This window comes from Phyllopteryx taeniolatus, chromosome 4 (genome assembly GCF_024500385.1).
Source record: "Phyllopteryx taeniolatus isolate TA_2022b chromosome 4, UOR_Ptae_1.2, whole genome shotgun sequence".
Lineage (NCBI taxonomy): Eukaryota > Metazoa > Chordata > Actinopteri > Syngnathiformes > Syngnathidae > Phyllopteryx > Phyllopteryx taeniolatus.
The window spans coordinates 13,474,184-13,487,162 of record NC_084505.1 but is presented as its reverse complement, the minus strand read 5'-3'; the positions used below and the strand labels follow the sequence as shown (position 1 = coordinate 13,487,162).

The 12,979-nt window shown below is 40.7% G+C and overlaps 1 protein-coding gene across 1 annotated transcript; it reads left to right on the top strand.

The window, feature by feature from the left end:
• Positions 1 to 7,948: 7,948 nt before the first annotated feature.
• On the top strand, positions 7,949 to 12,174 carry gpr78a (G protein-coupled receptor 78a). The gene is made up of 3 exons (XM_061771950.1): positions 7,949 to 9,492; positions 9,626 to 9,739; positions 10,857 to 12,174. The coding sequence occupies exons 1-3, from the start codon at positions 8,819 to 8,821 to the stop codon at positions 11,095 to 11,097; spliced, it is 1,029 nt and encodes a 342-aa protein (XP_061627934.1). The 5' UTR covers positions 7,949 to 8,818; the 3' UTR covers positions 11,098 to 12,174.
• Positions 12,175 to 12,979: the final 805 nt, after the last annotated feature.

Below are 12,979 nucleotides of genomic sequence, written 5' to 3'. Positions count from 1 at the left end.
CAATGACACCATAGACGGGATTACAGGAATTCCTTTCCGGGTCCCTAAAAATTACTATTTTGTCCTGCCACTCGGTGAAAGACGTGATCTAATGTACCTAATAATAATGATTAAAATTATTGTTATATTAATTCTATTAAGTTTGGTAGCACTGTGAGCGCATATAACTGTGTGTGGCGTGGAGGCAGACAATTGAAAGGGCGTGTTGCTATTCTGCCATTTCAAAAATAACAGGTTAGTTTACTTGAAAACCGTGATTTTTGGTTTCCATACAAAATCGTTACACCCCTACCAAGGACTTACAGCGTCCAGATGGCCTATATTTCACAAACAAGTTATCTTTATGTATTTTTTGCTCAAGAAAATGAAACTGACAGTTATTTATAATAATATTAATTAGTTTTAGAGCAATCGGTAAATAGTTAATTGCCTTAGGAAAGTCCCTTTTACATAGTCAAAATCGATACACGACCATCTCTTGCTGTGGCATCAGTGACAGAATTGGAGACCAATCAAGTCTACTCAAATGTACATAACCTCACTATTTTCACTTGTTTTTGTCTAAAAAACATCCAGAATTTCAATATAGGCGACAATTAAGGCTTCTGAAGAATGGGAAAATAGGGAGACTTTTACAATACCTCTCAAAATTTTCTTATGTAATGTTTGAAAGTGTTTATAGATTTGTTCCCAAGCTACATTATATTCCCAAAAGTATTTGCTCACCTGCCTTGACTCACATATGAATTTAAGTGATATCCCATTTTTAATCCATGGGGTTTAATGTGACCGGTCCACCCTTTGCCCTTTAACTCATATAGGAAGGCTTTCAAGAAGGTTTAGCTTGAGTTTATGGGAATTTATAACCATTTTTCCAAGAGCATATTTGTGAGGTTACACACTGATGTTGGATGAGAAGGCCTGGCTCTCAATCTCTGCTGTAATTAATCCAAAAGTGTTCTATAGGGTTGAGGTCAGTATTGTGCAGGCCAGTCAAATTCATCCACATCAAACTCTCTCATCCATGTCTTTATGAACCTTGATTTGTACACTCATGCACAGTCATGTTGGAACAGGAATGGGTCATCTCCCAACTGTTCCCAGAAAGTTGCAAATGTCCAAAGTATTAGCCCCTGAGTTCTAGTGAAAGGAACTCAGAATGCTTCACCATACCAAGAATAGGTAGATAGACAGACAGACAGACAACTCAAAGGTGAGTGCCAGTCAAATAAATATGCATTGTTTGTTTATTATTCTCACAGTTGAGACATTCTAGGTTTTTTAAAATGATTTATTTCTCCATCCATCCATCCATTTTCTGAGCCACTTCTCCTCACTAGGGTCGCGGGCGTGCTGGAGCCTATCCCAGCTGTCATCGGGGCAGGAGGCGGGGTACACCCAGAACTGGTTGCCAGCCAATCGCAGGGCACATACAAACAAACAACCATCCGCACTCACATTCGCACCTACGGGCAATTTAGAGTCTCCAATTAATGCATGTTTTTGGGATGTGGGAGGAAACCGGAGTGCCCGGAGAAAACCCACGCAGGCACGGGGAGAATATGCAAACTCCACACAGGCGGGGCCGGGGATTGAACCCGGGTCCTCAGAACTGTGAGGCTGACGCTCTAACCAGTCGGCACCGTGCCGCCGATTTATTTCTCATTATTTTTAATTCATTACATATTAGAAAAAAACAAACACGACATTCAAATGAAAAGGAGCAGAGGGAAGAATAAATGTTTTCTGCCCCTTTTTACAGAAATAAAAATAAACATTTTAATTTCACAATAAATTTTCCCTTTAGCATCTCTAATAAATCACCAATGATTTTTGACCTTTTTTCTTAATCACTATTTTAATGGTTAATAATTTTGATAATAATAATTTAAGAATTAATATAATTATTTAATACTGTTAATTTAATACGCTTTTAAATATATTATTTGTTTGATTGTTCCATAGCTTGACAACTTTCACTATAATACTCCTTTCCATCACTTTAGTCCTAAATCTTACCAATTAAAACCTTTCTGATTATAATTGCTAATTATTTTTCAAACTTTATTTGAATATTTTTAGGTAACATATATTTATTAGCCTTGTACATTGTTTGTAATATTTGAAATCAACTAAATCATGAAACTGTAACAGGTTCAATCTGCTCAGGCCCAGTGTGGAGTTTACATTTTCTCCCCATGTTTGTCATCGGTTTTCTCTCATACTCCAGCTTCCTCCCACATTCCTGAAACATGCGTGCTAGGGTAATTGAAGACTGTAAATTGTCCATCGTGTGAGGGTTATTGGCGACCAATCCAGGGTGTTTCCCGCCAGTGGGTCCATGACCCTAATGAGGACTAGCTGTATAGCAAATGGATGATTTTGTTTGTTGTCATGGACAGTGTCAGAATGACATCCATTTATAGCACAGTGTTTTCATAATTCCCCCTTTTGACCACGACCAGTAGCTTAATTGATGCTAGTAAACATTATTTTTATGCCCCTATAGAAGACACATGGCATTTGCCGCAAAAAACATGTTAGTCAGGGAGACAATTATGGGATGAAACATCTTGAAGTCTACATACTGAGCCATCTGATATGAGGGAATGACAGAATTCAGGCAAAGCTGCAGCAGTACAGTAAGTAGTACAAGCCCTAAGTATTTCCATCTGCCTTAGTGAGTGAGTCATGCATACACACATCTACACACGCACGCACGCACACACACACACACACACACACTATTGCCTCTCGCTCACGGTGTAATGCAGACAAAGGCACCATCTCTTTAAAATGTGGTTCCATGACTGCTCAATTAGTCTTGGAAAAGTCTAAGTGAGCCCATATGTCTAGTGCTCTCTAATCTACACTTTCTCTCCACGTTTGGAAGCATGATAGATGTGCTTAATGCACACTCAGTGACAAGCTGTACACTGAAAACAGTAACAATGCTGTCACTCAATGTATTTATTTTTTAATTGTTGAACAATGTTAGTTTGAGATTTAAATGTATTTTTGGTGTTTTACCTTACTGTAATTTAAATTAACATCTTGGCACTGAACTTAAATATTTCATTTTGACCAAAGGATTTTCTTTAATTGATTGTGACTTGCATATTCATTGCGGACTTGGACGGAAGGAGTGACGTTGACATTGGTAAGATAAATTAATAAACTTTGCATTTTGGTAACGTTACAGTCATTTATTTCAATGTGTATCTGCCCTTGACTGGACGTAATCTTCAGCCCTCGAATCTGACACATTACTGTTCTGAGAGTACAGGCCAGGTAGGCGGCAGTCTGCTGGGGACAGGCTGAGCTGCTGCTTAACCGTATATACTCTATTTCTCTCAGATAAACCAAAAAGACGCCATAAAATCTGTTAAATAACAAAAGTATTGATATTTTACTGGTCGCCAGCCAGTCGCAGGTGATATACAGTATAGGAAAATAGTCATTCATACGCACACCTAAACCCTGAAAACTGTAAGGCAGACATGACAAAAATTAGTGTTACCTACTTCAAATTCTCAGGTTACACTGACAAATACTGTAGTATGTTTTGTTTCATCTTTCTTTGAGCTAAACCATTTTTTTTCACATCGTGATAAGCCAGTTCTATACTTTGGTTTCGAACAAATTCCTCAAAGCTGGGTGGCCTCAAAATGACAAAGACACACACACGCGCGCACAAACATGCACATGCACGCAGGTATGAAGAGACAACCCAACCCCCCCCCCACACACACGTATGCACACACAGAGTAAAGTGAGGCCAGAAATTCTTTTGTCAGAGCTCCAGCAATGACTAAATCCTGCGAGGTTTCTCAACTCCTTTCTGGCAGACCGCTGACTCATTGTTTCTTTTCCTCTTATCTCTCTCTTTCTCCTTCTCCATACAGCTATTTCTCTCTTTCAAACCCCAATCAGCTCTTTCCTAAACTCCTCCTCCTTCAAGCAATTTGTAGGATTTTAAATAATTCAGTGACATTTTAATCATGTGACCTCTGCGTGGGCTTTGTGCATGCATTTGCATAATATTGTTGTAAGTGTTGATTAAGTTCATTATATGGTGTGTGGGTGTTGCAATGTGTTGGTAACCATGTTTCATCTCTGCTGCCTGGTGCCTGTGTGGTGATATGAATGTTTGAAAAAAGACAATAATAGCTTTATACTGCATGCTGGTCTCTAACTAGTGTTTCTGCATTTTTGTGTCTTTTTTTTGCTGTCTTTTTATCCACAGACTAGAAGTATATTATATTCTTTGTCTGACTGTATTTTTTCCATTATAGTAGCACTACTACTTGTTAGACCTCTAAGACACATTTTCCAGAAAGCTCAGACAAGAAACAGATGCGCAGATGACTGGAGAAAATATTTGGCAGACAGACCCAAAAACAAATTGTTATCTTAACCCAAAAAAGTGGGGTGAGAGGTGATTGCTGGGGAAACAAAACACACCTAACTAAACTAGCTTGCTAGGAGGAAACAGGCTTTAAACTTGAATTCTTTATCAGTGGTCTGCGGCACTGTTTCAGCAAGTTTGGTATGTGTCATTCCACTTGTTTTTCACTTGTCTTTGTATGAAAGAAAACTGAAGCACTATGGGTAAAACAACATATTACCATTACCTTTACTTCCTAACTTGTCGTGTAAGTGTTGACAGACTTAAATAATCATTGTAGTATTGTCGTATTCTTGCCTGTGTGGGTCTCAGTTTAGCATCTCGAAACTCCTGGGAGTGGATTGGTCATTGTAACTTGTACTTAAATACTTATGGAATGTTCGGATAAAACCCGGAGAAAACCCACGCAGGCACGGGGAGAACATGCAAACTCAACACGGGCGGCCGGAGTTGAACCCAGATGTGCTAACCAGTCGTCCACTGTGCCGCCAAATATTTATATATATTGTAGCAGACATGCTCCCCGCAAACTGAGGTGTCACATTGACTCCCCCACAGCTTGATAAACTGCATACCTCCAAGCGGCCCTGCTGTGAAACAGCTACTAGAAGATGCCTACTGGACCCTACATTAATTAGCAGATCCTCTCGAAATCTTAGTGTACAGTCATCAAAGAGTCCTTTCTTCGTTAGAGCTGACAGCACCCGAAAGGTTGGATCCTCTCTCCGGGAGACCAAGCTGGGACAAGGCGACACCCGCTGGCGTTGAGAGGAACTGCAAAGCCGAACTTGCATTTGATGTTTAACCAAAGAAAAATGTCCAGGCACTGCTCATCACCTGTCCAATACAGTCCCAACAGAGAAGCATGGTGGTGGCAGCATCATGCTGTGGGGGTATTTTTCAGCTGCAGGGACAGGACGACCGGTTGCAATCGAAAGATAGATGAATGTGGCCAAGTACAGGGATATCCTGGACGAAAACCTTCTCCAGAGCGTTCAGGACCTCAGACTGGGTCGAAGGTTTGCCTTCCAACAAGACAATGACCCTAAGCACACAGCTAAAATAACGAAGGAGTGGCTTCAGAACAACTCCGTGACTGTTCTTGAATGGCCCAGTCAGAGCCCTGACTTAAACCCAATTGAGCATCTCTGGAGAGACCTGAAAATGGCTGTCCACCAACGTTCACCATCCAACCTGACAGAACTGGAGAGGATCTGCATGGAGGAATGGCAGAGGATTCCCAAATCCAGGTGTGAAAAACTTTTTGCATCATTCCCAAAAAGACTCATGACTGTATTAGCTCAAAAGGGTGCTTCGACTAAATACTGAGCAAAGGGTCTGAATACTGATAGCTTTGTGATATTTCAGTTTGTCTTTTTTAATAAATCTGCAAAAATTCCGACAATTCCAATTTTTTTCTGTCAATATGGGGTGCTGTGTGTACATTAATGAGGGAAAAAAAGGAACTTAAATGATTTTAGCAAGTGGTTGCAATATAACAAAGAGTGAAAAATTTCAGGGGGTCTGAATACTTTCCGTACCCACTGTAAATATATATATATTGTACTGCCATGAATGGAATGAAATATGTTCACAAATGGGACTTTGACACAGAGTAGAAAGCGGGGCAAACCATTTTAGCTTCTGGAACTCAACCATCTTTGCAAATAAAGTACTCTATATAAAATGTAATTATTATTAGTTGTAGTAGTAGTTTTCAGGGGCGTTGCACCCACGCAGCTGTGGGTGCCCCAACCTCACTGTATTTCGGGTACCCACACTTTCCAAGTCCCTGCCCCATTAAAAAAAAACAACAACATTGCAGGCCTGGTCAAATAGTATTTCTAGTATATGCGGGCCTCTAAAACAATGACCTGTAAATGACTCGTGGGCCAAACTTTGGACACCCCTGCGATAGATGGATAAATGGATGGATATATATATATATATATATATATATATATATATATATATATATATATATATATATATATATATATATATTTATTTATTTTAGTACATTTGTCAACACCAGAAGCAAACATAGAGCTTTATAGAATTATACAGTACATGTTGTTGTTATTTTCATCTTAAATTAGCATCACACAGCCATCCACAGGCAGACTCCTCCACTGTCAGCACGTGACTGGGAGGGATGTAGCGAGGGAGAGTGAGGCACGACAGGCGAGCTCGAGTGAAAGTAAACGTGGCTGAAAACGAGTGCGTCTATGTGTATCTGCGCATGTGAGTGTCTGTGTGAGTTGGGGTTCATGCGTGCAGCATTTGCTTAGCTGAGATCTGCTTACACACCCAGCACATCTAAGGCTATTAGTGTTTGATCAATTCACCCCCCCGCCCCCCCACATGACAATCACAGCTTCACACCACTTTATTCTTGGCTCTCATTCTACATTGAACAGACACTTCAGGGTGACTCAAGTGCCAAGCACGCACCTATGGGTGAAGGACACGTCACCTGCGGAGGGCTGAGACTAGCTTGCGTGCAGGGCAGGTGGACACCATGAAATCCTTCTCAGGCAATGAACAAATGTGATGCACGAGTTCCATATTGTGGTGGCGACTGTGGGAATTGCGGTGTTATGTAATGGCCCAGCGTACTCAGCATATGCCTAGTCATACAGTCATGGGCAGTTTGTTGGGAGGACTCCTCGCTGTCCTATTAGCGCTTCTTAAGTGCTTGTGCCATCAGCATTGTGTGGCTTGCATAACTGCATCCTGGTCTCTGAGAACCCAGAGGAAGCATGTGACCACAGAGAGGGTTCCTTCCCACGGAGGGGGCGGTGGGGAGGGGGTGCGGGTATTTCTTGTCATTCCCTCATTTTCCCCCTGTACTTTTCTTTTTAGCAACAAAGGGAGTTTTTCCTACGATCATTAAGTTGACATGCACAAGGACAATAGCTAATAGCACTTACTTGACGATAGTGGCTGACAAAAATAAAAGGGCAAGACTGAAACTCTTAGCAGACTGTAAATGATTTAATATAAATGGCACCTATAGTGACCAAGGGTTCCCCCTTCACTACAACATCTGGGAATGTGCTTGGTAAGGCTTTTCATGCCCACCAACAAACATGTACCATGTGTACTATACTGTACCACAAGGAATAACCTGCCCAAGCAGTCACATGCACAAGCACGCTCACACTTGCATGCTTGAAGTGATGCACAATAAGCCCAGCCATACACAGCACACTTCTTGGCTAAATCAAACATTCTCTGGAATGCCAAAAGAACGAGCTCAGATTGACGTGTGAGGTAGATATTCAGTCGTTTAGAACACACACTGACATGCGGTTAGTTCAGCACAAATCAGAGATGAAGGGGATGAAGTTCAAAGAGTTGTGAGCCCACTAGAGATTCTGTGTTGCCATGGAGACGAGCGAGTCTCCACATTTCACCGACTGTTTCCTGAACTCGATCTGTCATGGTGGTCACACTTAAATTGTGGTCGCGTTTTCATGTTTTGTTTAATTGAAGGTTGTTAATAATTATCTGCCATTAACACACACATACAGTCATCGGCCACAACATTAGGTACCCCTGCATGGGCTAATAAGATCCAAGACAAAAGCTTTATCAAAAATATGATTGCTCACTTCTTTGAGACTGTCAGAGAGGTATTAATGTGACAATCTGTTTAATATTGTGTTTATAATTTTCATTGCACTGCATCACTTCTAATATTTTAATTGCCTTATTTTGGTACTTGACAGGGATAAAGTAGAAACAACGCTCAATCTGATGAAGGGCATGTCGAGTCGTTGTTAATAATAAACATCTTAGCAAATTCATATCCCACAGACTATGTTAGTCATACCTGAAAATCATTATCTTTGTAACAGAAGATCAGATGTTTTTATACAGCTCTATATGCATAACTTGTGGGTCTTTACATTGTAAAGCTTCTTGTTGGATTCCTCGGAGTGTCAACTAATTTCTGGGTAGAAAACAGCCCAAATGAGTGTGCAAACTCCCTGACAAGCCCATATTAAGTCCTGCTTGCATGAATATTGTTCAAGCGTCACATGAGCCAGGAAGCGGCTGCACGTGCAGGGCGCACGGCATCTCCAGCGTGAGAGGAGGTGCCAGCTAGTGCGCATGTTTGAGAGCCACGAGATAGAAAGAGAGAGAGAGCAAGCCACCGTCCAAACACTTCTCCTCTGGTATTTCCTGCAGTTAGTCCACAATTGGTGAAAACAGTCTTTGGATGTACAGTAGCTGAGGCAGCTCAAGCCAGAAGTGATCAGTTTTGGTGTTTCAGCACTGGACAGCTCTCTACATGTGCACTTTGTGTGGGAATCTGTCTCAGCTGACGGGAAGCTGGAACATGTAGGACTTTGTTCTACAGCATCTGTAGCCACAAGAGCTGCCGAAGTGGAGTCTCGAACGATGACCATCCCCGAGTTCCTCCTGGAAGTGTCAATAGTGGTGACGGCTGTTGTCTCCTTGGTGACCAACATGTCAGTGCTACTGTGTTTCACTCAGAGCTCAGAGTTGAGGTCCCATGTCCCGGGAATCTTTGTCCTGAACCTGTCTTTCTCCAACATCCTCCTCGCTTTCATCAACATGCCTACCACCTTTTTCGGGGTGGCCAAAAGCGGAGAACCCTTTGGGAACTTGTTCTGCCAAATGGTCAGCTTTGTGGAGACCTTCCTCACCACCAACAGCATGCTGAGCATGGCGGCTCTAAGCCTGGACAGGTGGATCGCTGTCATGTTTCCTCTGAGCTATTCCAGCAAGATGCGCCTCCGGGATGCTATCCTGATGGTGGTCTACTCCTGCCTTCAGTCCCTCACCTTCTCTCTGACTCAGCTGCTCATGGACTGGGGAGGCTACAGCCACACGTACGCCTCATGCACCGTACACCTGGCCACGGAGGGAAGGTCGCAGCTTGCCGCCTACGTCACCTTCACTGTGCTGCTCCATTGCAGCAGCTTTGCTTTCAGCCTGGCCGTGCTCTGCTTCTCCTACCTCAAAGTTTTGAGAGTGGCCAAGTCCCACTGCAAGAGGATAGACGTCATCACAGTGCAGACTCTGCTGCTGTTGGTTGACATTCACCCCAGGTACAGTCCGAGCGTACATTTGGGCACATGGTGAAGTCTAATTGCTTGTCTGTTGTTGTGTCAGGCAAATTCAGACTAAATCATCAGTGTGACAACAAATGTGTATAAATCTATCTTTCTTTGCCTTTGTCAGTGTGAAAGAAAGGTGTTTGTCAGAACAGAAGAAGAGGAGACAGCGGGCCACGAAGAAAATTTGCATCTTCATTGGCTCGTTCATCTTCTGCTTTTCACCGTATGTCATAACAAGGTAATTAGCAGCTTTGTATTAGCTTACCCGCACTTACCCAAATCCCTAATGAGGACAAGCTGTATAGAAAATTGATGGATGATAAACAACACTTTTTTATTTTTTTTTTTAGTAATTTTTGCAACAGTCAGTTTGACATATTAAAACAAAAAATAAGAAAATACAGGTATTAGCAATGAAATTAAATCAGGTTCCATTCCGGTTCGGTTTTATATTTGTTGTGCAAATCTTTTTTTCCCTTAGATTTGAGTCTCTCAATTGTGTGCAATAGTTAACATTATAATATCTAGACTCTGGAATGATTCTGAGGTACATTTGACTCCATACTAAGTACCGTAAGTGTATCGATCTATGCTATGAATACTTACCCCTAGCATAACGTATCCTTTTATGACTTGAAAAGGGATCCTTTAACTGGAAATGGCACAAGAAACTGGAAAAGAAAAAACTAAAAAAAAAAATAAAACCTTCCTAATGCCTGTTTTGTGTCCTTTCCACCTCCAATACAAAGTTACTTTCACTTAAAATTTGGCTAGGCTTGTATGGGGATTGATGGTATTTTACATTGTTAAAACAATAAATCTAATGATAACCCTAAACTTTTGTACAGTCTGGTACCATACTGTATGATATTTACATTAAAATAAACATACCATAGCTTTGCAGTACCACACAATATACCATCAGGAGAAAGAATACTGTTTCTTTTCTTTCAAATCATGTCATTGGTTACAACACTATGCTTTCATGTTTTACAGCAATATAGTTCACTATGGGCTAATGTAACTTAGGCTACATTATGTAAATTGGAACTGCATTTTTTTATACTGTATATACATTCTCCGGCCACAAGATTGGGTACAGACACACACTTTAGCTACAGCTATTGCTGTATCAGAAATAATCAAAAGATTCAACAGTGCTACTTTTTGATTGACACCGTCATGTGTGAACATGTTTATCTATTTTCCCTAACGACTGGATAATACTGAAGAGCCTCTGTAATATTTTGGTTATCTTATTTTACTGTAGCTACATGAGATAAGTAAAATATTAGAAATAGATGCAGGAACATTGTATGCAATGTAAACAATACAAATCCCTTGTCCTGTTGCAGGTTAGTGGAGTTGTTGCCCTCTGTGCACATCCCGCAGTACTGGGGCATCACTACCAAATGTCTGTGCTACGCTAAGGCTTCAAGCGATCCATTTGTCTACTGTCTATTGCGGCACCAGTACAGGAAGGTCCTGGTCCGTGTCATCGGCCGCTTCGTGAGAAAGGATCATTACTTGCTTTCTGCCAGCAGCTGGAGCAGTACATTTGACACCACAGAAGACACTTGTGTTAGAAAAACATGAACGCAGTATGCAGCTCGTTCTAATGAGGCGGCAACTGCACCCCTTCTGCTCAATGTTTAGATAGAGTTGACAAATGGAAAGGGACCTGGGCCCTGCTCAAGGACACTTTCACTGAGGGCTGGGTCACGTACTTGGTGGAGACACAGCGTGACCAATTTATTTGTCAAGGACAACAATGTAACAATGTATGCTGAATGCAAGCACGCATTGTTGTGATGTGTGCCAAAAATCCTTTTAAACGCTACAGACTGTTGATTTCCATAGGGCTGATCAGTTTGCCTTCCGAGGCGCTGCCAAGGATTTCTTCACATGAACAAGTATACAACACATATACAGTAATTCCAATATCAATCTTATTGGATTGTACACTTGGAGTAATGTTGAGTTTGTAAAGAAATGTTATTCATGTGCATACATTCATATTACAGCAACTGAAATTGACATAAAATATTGTGTCCAGTGCCATGCATTTGAAATTGTGTGATTGTACCACATGACAACACAAATACATATTTGAAGAATAAACTTGTCACATCTAATTCAGTAAAAACACGACAGTCATGGAATTTCTGTGTGTAAATGTGTCGAGAGACTGTCTTCGAAAAATGATTTTTACTTGGTATTCTTCCATTATGTTTTATTTGTAATAAGAGCGCCATTGCAAAACAGACCTCAGCCATGCTCGGACAAGTTAAAAAACTATAAAAAAAATATATTGTGGACCACTATATTTGTGTGTGTGTCCAAGCACATTGTGTTGAGTTTCTGCAATCAGCAGTGCACACTTTGACAAAAATGAGCCAGTGGATGATAGCAACCAATTATTTTAGCATTCAAACACTACATAAGCATTAGAAACAACAAGCCTGACTCAATTACGTGTGATACATGGAAAATGATGTAAGTCACAGGAGTGCCATATTTTTGCTTGTCTGTATTGAGCAGGCTACCTTCTGGTTCACAAAGAATCTTATGAGATGTTGAATTGCATGGACGGGATGCTGCCATTTGTATTTTCGGGCGAGGGGGTGGATTTCATTTCACAAAGGGCAAAAAAATAAAGGGAACAAATTCCTCTATCTGCATCGTCATTCGGTTTTGAACTGCAATTGAAAGGGTTATTGCTGGGCACCCATTTCAAAATACTGGATACCTCCTAGCTCCACTTTTCTCAGCCAACATCCTTAGAAATATTGGATTTTTTTTCAGCAAATAAATCACTGTGTTGGACTGGCGACCAATGCAGTGTGTAGTTTGCCTTTTGCTTGAAGTCAGCTGGGATAAGCTCCAGCTTCTCTATGACAAGAGGTAGGTAGAGTAGCCAAAACTGTTCCTCACGATTGTCAAGGAAGACTTGTTACTTTAGAAAATTCCTTAAGTAAAATTAATAAGTAGTCCTCCAAATAATTACTTGAGTAAGAATAAGTATTCATTCCAAAAAGTACACAAATACTGAGTAACTGGTGAGTAAATTCTGATATATTTATTTTTAAATAGAGCATGAACGTCAAATAGACAAAAATATAAAAAATGTAAGAATATTGCCCGACAATGTCACTTTAAAACTATAGGATTTTGTTAAATGAAATGAAATCAACATAAAAAAAAAAAACAACAACAAATTCAGCCGCAATAAATTAAATTACCTTTATTTTTTTACACACGTGAAACAGCACAAGGGTCACCAGGCAGAAATGATTAATTATATAATTATAAACAATTTGATTATACTGAAGCAAGGCAGGTGGATTTACCCAAAAACAATTTGAGTTTTTCCATCTTCCATCTTTACTTTCAGTGGTGTGCATCCTTTGTGGAATGCTTCTTTTGAATGTGCGCAACCCTTTCTAATCGGGTCGGACGAACTGCAATTCATGTGCAG